This window comes from Harpia harpyja, chromosome 19 (genome assembly GCF_026419915.1).
Source record: "Harpia harpyja isolate bHarHar1 chromosome 19, bHarHar1 primary haplotype, whole genome shotgun sequence".
Classification (NCBI taxonomy): Eukaryota; Metazoa; Chordata; class Aves; order Accipitriformes; family Accipitridae; genus Harpia; species Harpia harpyja.
This window is the reverse complement of record NC_068958.1, coordinates 6,536,215-6,545,626: the sequence shown is the minus strand read 5'-3', so window position 1 is coordinate 6,545,626 and position 9,412 is coordinate 6,536,215. Positions and strand designations below refer to the sequence as shown.

General features: G+C 47.2%; 1 protein-coding gene across 1 annotated transcript; it reads left to right on the top strand.

Moving 5' to 3' along the window:
• Window positions 1-4,995: 4,995 nt before the first annotated feature.
• LOC128154743 (torsin-1A-like) lies at window positions 4,996-9,130 on the top strand. The gene is made up of 5 exons (XM_052815785.1): window positions 4,996-5,614; window positions 6,795-7,063; window positions 7,146-7,321; window positions 8,258-8,385; window positions 8,510-9,130. Exons 1-5 carry the CDS (start codon window positions 5,428-5,430, stop codon window positions 8,752-8,754), a joined length of 1,005 nt encoding a protein of 334 aa, XP_052671745.1. The 5' UTR covers window positions 4,996-5,427; the 3' UTR covers window positions 8,755-9,130.
• Window positions 9,131-9,412: the final 282 nt, after the last annotated feature.

Below are 9,412 nucleotides of genomic sequence, written 5' to 3'. Positions count from 1 at the left end.
CAAGTCAAAACAGAGTCTAACTGCCAGCATGCAAGTGCAACCCGATAGCCCATCCACTGGGTCTATCACTACCACCCCATACATTATTCATCTCGATCTTGCACAACACAGGCCTTGAAATCAGAACCCAGAAGCAATTAGGCAGGAGCAGAGCCAGCTCTGCAGCAGTGAGGGGTGAAAAGGCGAGGCTGGTAAAACACTGGTCCCACACCCTGCTTTGCTTTCCTCAGTTCCTGCCCCAAGGGTGCCTCTCTCAGCTGCCAGCCCAGGTGGATTTGCATGGTCCATAGCTGGCTGCTGCTTATTTGCACCTGGCTTTGGGTGGTACCAGTAGACCCTGAGCTGCTGTATCCTCTTGCCCTGCAACAGCAGATACCCAAGCCAGCACATAAAACACCCACCTGAGCTGCCCCAGTGTCCCTGCAGCACTGGTATTTAAACTCTTAACAGCAATTTTCTCCAAGCTATACCGTAGCATCTTTACTCCTGGCACCAAAACCCACATAAGCTTGGAGCGTGTCTATGCCATGAAAGTCCGTTTTAGAAATGGACACCTGTTAAGATCACCCAGCCACAGATTAAAAAACTGTTCTCCTCAAAGCCTGTCACTATGGCAGTCTTGGCACCTCCTGTTCAGATGAACAGAAACCTCTCATTTTTTTCCAAAGCCAAAGGGCAGGCTGCCTCCATCCCTTCTCCCTCTGGAGCACACAGCGGTCCATGGAGGAGCAGAGCCAGTCTGGCTGCTGGGCACTTAAATAACAACCCATGCTTGTTCTGAGAAAGACCTTCTCCATCCATCATTGCTTGATGGAGTTGGTATGAATGAAAGGTCAAACAGGTTTCAGCACCAGGTCTCACCCTATAAAGAACAGAGAAGTACCCTGCCAGCCTGTTACCTTGTACTTATCCAGAAAACATTACCTTTCAAAGAAGTTCCCATGGGAGGCAAGAAATGTCAGACAGCAGCTTCCCTCACCCACACCAATGCTGTAGATCAAGCATGGCTTTAAACACCTCTCCCCTACCTTTCACTCCTATCCCTACCAGGTAACATGACCTGTGTAGCTCCACCTGCTGAAAACCACTTGATACCAGATTAAAAATCACATTTGTCTCCCTCTGCAGAGACTGTCAGCATTCACCACGGCCAAAGGGCATCAGCAACATTGATAAACCTTGCTTGATCCTCAGTTGCTGTACATTTGCTCTGGGTAGTTTTGTGCCAGTGTAGACCAGGTAAAGCTCTGGTTTGGACCACCATTGCACCCAAATACTGTAAGGTCCTTAGGGCTGGTTATTCATTCTGCTTGTACAGCACAGTGAGACTCTGGTCTCTGACTGCAATAGAGGCTCAGGCAAAAGGGCTTTAAGGTTGGGCATCTGGATGTGAAACCCTTTCCTCTTGTTGTAGGGAAGAACCTCTCAATTGCATTTTCTAGAGACAGCAAACAGAACAAAGAAACCGCACCCTACTGGTACATCAGAATTTTACAAGGGTTCAGACGTGATCAAAGGAATTATTTCACACGGGCAGATTTATTTGGACACATATATGATGTTCCACTTCACCCAAGTCCCAAGCTCATCCATACCTTTCCTTGTTGGACTGTCCCTTTTTGCACAGCACAGCAGCACACACTGACCCAAGGGACTCTGTGATTTTGTACCCTTGACAAGGATTTTTAAGCCTGCCCAAGGCAAATCATGGCTCCAGCTCTTGAGTAAAGATTTCAAAGACAGAAGAGAATTGCTAAACCCTTTGGTATGAACCACCATGTTAAGAAGAACTTTCATCATCTGCAGACCTAAATTTTCCTACCTGCAAGAGAAGGATGACAGTCTCTTGACTCCCTGGGTGTTGGTAGGATTAGACAATGTTTGCTCAACATTAATGTAGATTTTGTTGTCTTGTGTTATTGCTACTGTCACATTATAGAAAGGTCAATGAACACATTTCAGTGAGTCAGAGCCCTTCCACAGTGTTAGCGTAGTCCTCAAAGCTTAGCCAGCCTCTGTATTTGGATAAAGCCCAGCACAACCCCACTCTTAAAAGATCCCAACGTACGTCAGAGTAGCAGCCCTTTCCTGTCGCTGCCTCATCTCTATGTTTAGGATAAGGAGCGCTTGGAAGATGATGCTGAAATTGAAGCAGGGAAAGAAAACAAACCTAAACCACACATACGGGGGGGGGGGGGGAAGGGTAAAAATAAACCAAACTCCCCTCAGAAAAACTCCGAGCATTAGAGAGCGTCTAGCTAGAGTCAGAAGGCAGGGATAGAAGATATGTGTTTAGGTAGAAATTAAACTGAACATAGGGAAAAATGAGTCTCCTACTTCTTCTTCTCCAATTAGAAACCTTCAGCGAGAACCTCTTGCCAGCCCAGCACCTCATGTAAAACAGCAGTCATGTTACCAAACCTTTTTCATAAAGCACATGGAAATATTGAGGACCTTATACATTCTCCAACAAAAATACAGACTTTTTCTGGGAAAAGCATTGACCCTACAATTCTTACCTGGAAACCTCTTGTACTCCATGAACTCAAGGCAGGGCTGCAACACTGATTCCTAGCACCCTGTCCCCTGGCTGGAAACATTATGTTTCTTGGCTCACCAGACAAATGCGAGGTTTGCTGCCTCGTGATCAGAAAGCCATGCTAACCAGCCATATCCCAAATTCTCTAGGCTCTCTGCCACGTAGCTGCGAGCCCAAAGTCCCGAGAATGCTGAGTTTAAACCAACAACGTACAAATCAAACTGCGGGTGGGTGACAGAAAATTTCAACACACTGAAAGCAGAGCCAGGCCAGGCAAAGCTCTCATCTGGGACTTCCTTCTCTGCTCATCCTTGGCCTTAAGTACTCCATCTCTGCCTCCCTTATCTCTCCCTTTGCAACACATCCACCCCATTTCTACTACCTCTCCTATCACAATAGGTTTAGCACTCCGAATTACTCACTGCAAACACCCCACATCCTCTGGTTCATACCACTGCTCCCCAAATCCCTACCTTCCCTCTTCCCGTAATCCCCCCATGCCCTTACCTCTCCCACACCCCCACCTTCCCACCACACCACTTCTACTGCTGATCAACATGACAAATCACAGATACCCCAGGCCAACTATTGCACACCAAACACTTTTTGAAAGTTCTCCTCTGCTACAAATTTTCAGTACCTTCAGCTTGTAACAGCTAATTCAAGATGACCCACTGCTGGCTGACCACCACTACCCCCTGTGCTGGTCAGGAGAACAGTGTGAATACATGACGGGATACCAGTTCTGTGGCCAGGGCACAGGAGGGCGTTGAGATGGAAGAATGACGTGCTCATCAGCACAACACAACAGGCAACGAGAGTTGCACTGTGGACTGTGTGTTGCGGGGTCTGTGCTCCACTTGGAGCTTCCAGACAGCTGTTCAAGGAAATTGCCATCAATGTCAGCCTCACCACCACTATTAGACATCTCATCCATGTCTGGGCCCAGCTTGAACCCATTTAACTTGTAAGGGATAATGAGATAACAGCATGACATGTTGCAGCTGAAGGTTATTTAAACACCCATCTGGTACCTGTTATGCAGCATACATCCTATTGTTGTATAGGAAATATATGCCACCTCCCTCCCACATGGAAAGGAGAAGATCTATAGATGTGTCCCATGCTACCCATTCTTTTTGCATAGATGAGGTAATTCTCCTTCTTTGTGTTCTTTCTAGCATATCACTTTGCATTTCCTGTCTGCACTTTGGGACATGCAGTCCCTTCCAGGCTGGCAAGACTTTGTGAAAGGACACAAGACCACAATGAAAAATTTACTATGGACATCTCGTTCCCCCTTCACACATCAGTCAGAAGAGGCTCCGCACCATCCAGGTTTGAAAGGGTGAACCATAAACCATGAAACTGATTCACCCTTTGCAAGACACAACTTGGCACTACACTTTATCCCAGAGAGATTCAGGGGTGACAGTCTATTTCAGCTTATTCCAACTCTCCATCTTCCTTTGTGTAGGATAACTGTGGCTGTTCTTGGTCTCCTGCTGAAATTGCCTATCAGGCTTTTGCTCTCTGTGAGCCCTCAGCAGCCATGAGGGCCGGGTTGTGTGGTATCCCAAGAAATCATATTTCATAACACAAGTGGTCGGCTTTGCAGATGTGTACTCCTCTCTCTTCTGTTTTTCTCAGGCATGACTCAGTTTTCTGCAAAAGTTGTTCTACCCTGTAAATCCTGGACCAAAACCTTTGTCTGACACCCCATCTAGTGTTCAGCACAGACAAATGCAGACGACCGGTGCATCAAGGAAACAGTTGACTGGAAAATTCCCAGCATTTTTTCAGTGGTATTAAACCACCTTTGTAAAACTATCATTTGAGCTGTCTCGGAGAGCTCTGACAGAGTCCAGGCAACATGGAAACCTGCATATGCCACTGCCAATTCCTTCCTCTGGCCTCTGTGCAGCCTCCGGATGTCCTAACAGAGAGATCGCAGCCAGAAAGCCCAGTAAACCCCACTCCTCAGGTGTTAGCTCCTTGGCAGCCCAAACCCTGAGGCTTTGAGGACACCGCTCTGTAGGTGAGACATCTGGGCAAACCACCTTGGAATAACGAGCCAAGAGCCTAAGCTGTGCCCACATCGAGATGGCAGCTGACAGCGAGGACTTCCTCAAAACAGGGAACAACAGGGCTTCCTAGGTGCTCAGCAGTTGGCAGCACAGGGCACTCACTTCAAAAGAGATGTCAAATCTTGAGCATGTATTTTGAGTACTAAATAATGCTACTCAGTGTTTTTCCAATGAGATTTTAAAAATAAAATGAGAATTACTTAAATGTCTTTTCACATTTTTTTCATTAAAAAAAGTGTTTGCTGAGAAAATGAAAGCTGTGTCAGTGTCTGTCCTTCCCCTTCGCAAACACACTTATTTGGCGGTGCAGTGGATCATGAAGTTATCAGGACAAAATATCTGCTCTGAGAACTTGGTTTTAATAAACCAGCTTTGACATGTTCAGTCCTGTGAGTTGCAGAGCTCCAGCCACTGCTACAGAAATCTTTGGACTCTGCGATGCTAGCTGCACAACCCACTCTGAACTAAGCCCAAAACAAGCATCACTATATTCTTGGTTAATCACCAGACCAATTAGCACCTTGGTTAAGATGCAGTGAGGTTCCAGTCCTGCTCCCCTCAGAGCTGGGATTGTTCTGATGAAACTCTCCTTCTACCCACGTGGCAATACCGTGTTCACAGCACTTTCAGTTCTCAAGGAGTAGCGTGATAAGTCTGTTAACTCGTTAACACCTCCAGCTTACAGGAGACTTGGCTTCCATCCTCTTGAACAGCCTCAGGCCCCACGCTCCAGGAAGTTATTCTGCAATTTCTGTTTCGCTTTCCTTTCCTGCTGAGCCAGGCTGGCTTTCAGTTCCCACCATGAAGCTTCTGAATGCTGGTGTATTCTTTATTCTTGTGCCCACTTTGACGCCAGCTTTGGACCCTCTCAGCACTTCAGTCCTCATGGGGAGTGCTGCTGTCGCTTGGCAGCTCCTCTCCTCTCAGTCCTGGCTCAAGTGCAGTCTCCTGGAATGCTGCAATATGAAGGACACGCTGAACTTCTCAGGTAAGGCAGCGGCAAGGGCACCTTGAGCCAAGTTGTCGGTGGGACCAGCTGATGGTCCTTCCCAGGGTGGTGAGGGCTTCCTTTTTAATGCCAACCTCCTTTGGGGTGGTTGTAGGAAGATAAGAGTTACTGCTCACAGTGGCTCTAGAAGGCGAAGGCTGTACTAACCTAATATTGCTTATCCCACAAGTGGTCATGTACGCTGCTTCTCATGGCAGTGCTGGAGCATTTTCCTTGCTGGTGTCTTGGTTTATATTGGCAGAAGCAGGCACAATTCTGGAGGTGAATTCAAGGCTAAGAGCTAATGAAATAATCCCACATCTTCTTGAGACAGACACCCCAGTGGTATCCCACACCCCAGTTGGTGGTTGCCTGTAATACATGTCAAATGAGTAGCAATTAGTGGTAGGTCTAGATTCAAAACATGCTGCTTCACTTCCCTGAGACAAGCAGGCTGGCAGTCCTCAGTGATCGGGGAAGAAAGGGTTGTTTCACTCTGCCTGCAGGGAACTAGTGCATGGTCTGAAAAAGAGCTTATGCAACAATCTAACCACAAACCCCTGATCCTGCCACCTGGAAATCCCCCTTCTCTTTGTCATGGGATTACAAATATTGCTTAATTTCAGTGCTGGGCCACAGATTTCAAAACAAATCCTCAACTGTTGGAGACCTGTGTGCCTCCAGGTACTTCAGTATGTCACTTCCTACCAGCTCTGGATCTGGCTGCTTACAAACAGGCTGTTTGCTAGTACTTTAGCCAGTGAAACACCAGTTGTGGTACTTTTTTTTAAGAGAACTTGATATAGCAACAGAAGCACGTTTTTCTATAAATGCGAGGTATACTAGATGCCACTAAAATAGTTAACGAGAATTTAGCACATGCAATGAACAAGTCTCTGCAAATATCTTAGATCCCATCCTACGACTTTATAGGAGACAGTAGCTGCAATACCAGTGGGAGTCCTGCCTATCTCATACAAACTGCTTGGTTCCCATAAATGCTATCAAGAGTCTGATTCATGAGTCTGTACCTCAGCTGGATTCTCTGCTGATTCACAATCTTATTATGGCCAGAGGGTGGCAAACATTTGTTCTCCCTGACGGTCACTCAGCTGCAACCAAAAAAAAAGGGAGGAATAATACGGCATTTTCTGACTATTCTCTCCCCTCGTTCCTTCAGTTATAAAGATGGATTTGGACCGAAAAGTCTTTGGCCAGCATCTTGCTATCCAGATAGTTCTGAGAGCTCTGAGCGCAAATATGCGCTCCAAACGGCCCAGGAAGCCCCTGGTGATGTCCTTCCATGGCTGGACTGGAACAGGCAAATCGTTTGTCAGCAGTATCATTGCAGAGAACCTCTATCGGCTTAATATACCAAGACGGAAGTTTGTGCACCACTTCAGCACAGTACTGCATTTCCCACACCTTTCTCATATCCATCTCTATAAGGTACTTCAAGCTTTATCTCACTTTCTCCAATTTATCTGCAACTGCGAGTGCAAATCCCAGATAATTTTGCCTCTTCTCACAGGAACAGCTGCAGAATTGGATTCGAGGCAATGTCAGTGCCTGTCCAAGGTCCCTTTTTATCTTCGCTGAAATGGATCAGATGCCACATGGCCTAATAGACTCTATCATGCCATTCCTTGGCTACCATGAAGAGATTGATGGTGTTTATTATGGCAAGGCGATCTTCATCTTTCTGAAGTAAGGAAAGCCAAAGGCCAAAAGGGAATTACGGTCCCACAGAATCAGCAGGGACAAAGGGAGTAACAGCTGCTGATAGGTTTGTAGCTGACTGCAGCGTGGCTGAGCAGCTCAAGGTGCCTCGCTGTCTGCCTTTACAGCATTTTATCAATGAACATGCGCAGCCATCATGTCAGCCAGAAGATCTGAGCTATTCAACACTATAGAGGTGAGCTGTCCCTGGGGTGAAAAGGCTCCCATTCCTCAAGTGAGCTTCCAAAAGTACTGGAGTTGCCACTTCCACAGTGGTCAGTAAATATGTTTTCTCCAGCTCTATAACACCACTGTTAGGCAGAAAGGTCTTTGTAGGATGGATGGGACCCCCCTAGGTAGCTCTGTAGATGCAGAGAGGGGAAAACTCACCTATTGAAGACCACTTGCATACACAGATCAAGGCAGCGCAATTCCTCCAGGTATTTTTCCTGGGAAATCCCTTTGCTGAGGGTCACCCCAGATCTGTTCACATTGCATGACTGAAGCAAGCCCAAACCCCAAGCTTTGGCCTGGTGTACCTCTCAGCTTGCCTTTACGTTCAAACACATAGCCAACTACCCATTTCAGCTTGGGGCAGCAATTACCACGGTGAGTAGCAGCTTGTTAGAGAGCCCCTCAGTAATACCTGGCTGTATGACCAAACCCCTGCTCTGCTACAATGACAAACGCAGTTGTTCAAGCCACTGTGCCAGAGGAGTGCTCATACCATCAGACACTGCTGTCATTTGGGAGACAGTGTGGTCCTTCTCACTTCCCACCTCTGGGCAACACCCACATATAGGGACATCTCATCTCCACTCCAGTGCAGAATCACACAAAGTGACTTAAACCACTGCCGAGATCTGAGCAATAAAGATGGCAAGAATGCAGCTCTAATGAGCCAGTGAATCTCTTTCCTAACAGCAATGCAGGTGGAGATAAGATAACAGAGATTGCCCTTGATTATTGGAGAAGCCTGAAGAGAAGAGAAGACATTCCTGTGAAAAAGCTCCAGTCTCTTCTCTCAGAGGAAATTTTCAGGAGCAGAAACAGTGAGTACCTCTGGGCTCAGTCCCAGGACTGCTGATGTCTTCTGCAAAATGATCCATGAAGTACACAGCAACGCACTGGCCTCCACAGCACGCCAATGGTAAAGCTCCCTATTCTCTCTGCCAGGTGGTTTCTTTCACAGTCAACTGATCCAGAAGAACCTGATCGACTATTTCATCCCTTTCCTTCCTCTTGAATATAAACATGTGAGACAGTGTGTCCGGGAGGAGCTGCGCGTGCAAGGGCATCCCGAGGATGAAGACCTCATAGCAGAGATTGCCTTGGCAATGACTGACTACCCCAGTGAAGAAAGGCTCTACTCCAGCAAAGGCTGCAAGACTGTAGCCTCCAGAGTGACTCTGAGCATCTAAGCATTACCAGGCTGAATGCCTCATCTTGTGGCTACAAGACCACAGCAGATGGAAGAACCAGTAACTCCCTTTCCGCTCCCTGAAGCTCAGTCTACACACTCTTCCCTGAAGGGATTCAGGCTGTCCTGCACCAGAGGCACCTTCCGTAAAGCCCCTGAATAAACACACCGGACACGGCAACAATCGTGGTATAGAGTAAGCAGAAGAGGGACATACATGGGTGATGAGGTTTGCTCTCTTTGCCACAGAAACATTCCTGAACGAAAGTATTTTGAAGAGGAAAATCTCCCACTTTTGTGGCAAGAGTGTTTGCACCTTAAGTCCCAGCATTGCCCTAATTAATAAAATCTGTTAATAAATGACATTCTCAGTAATAGTATCAGTCTGTTTTATGCTGGCTGTCACCTGCGTATCTCACAGAAATCGCACCGGAGACCAGCACCACTGTTCCTGCTTTACAGGTGTGGAAACCCAAGCACAAAGGATGAGTTTTCCAGATTGTCCAGCAGGCCCCGGTCAGCGGCAGTGTCCTGGTTCAGCAGCCCATCGGTGCGGCACCGCCGCCTCACGCCGATGCGCTTACCCCATCCTGGCCGAGCTGTCCATGTTGCGGAACACCGTGCGCCAGTGCTGCTGATCGTCAAATGAAAAGCATGCA

Bases quoted from the DNA above. Each gene is read 5' to 3' on its own strand.
- LOC128154743 (XM_052815785.1), top strand. From the start codon at position 5,428: ATGAAGCTTCTGAATGCTGGTGTATTCTTTATTCTTGTGCCCACTTTG. The intron at 7,064-7,145 runs GTACTTCAAGCT...CTCTTCTCACAG, and splicing joins CTCATATCCATCTCTATAAG to GAACAGCTGCAGAATTGGAT. The intron at 7,322-8,257 runs GTAAGGAAAGCC...CTTTCCTAACAG, and splicing joins GCGATCTTCATCTTTCTGAA to CAATGCAGGTGGAGATAAGA.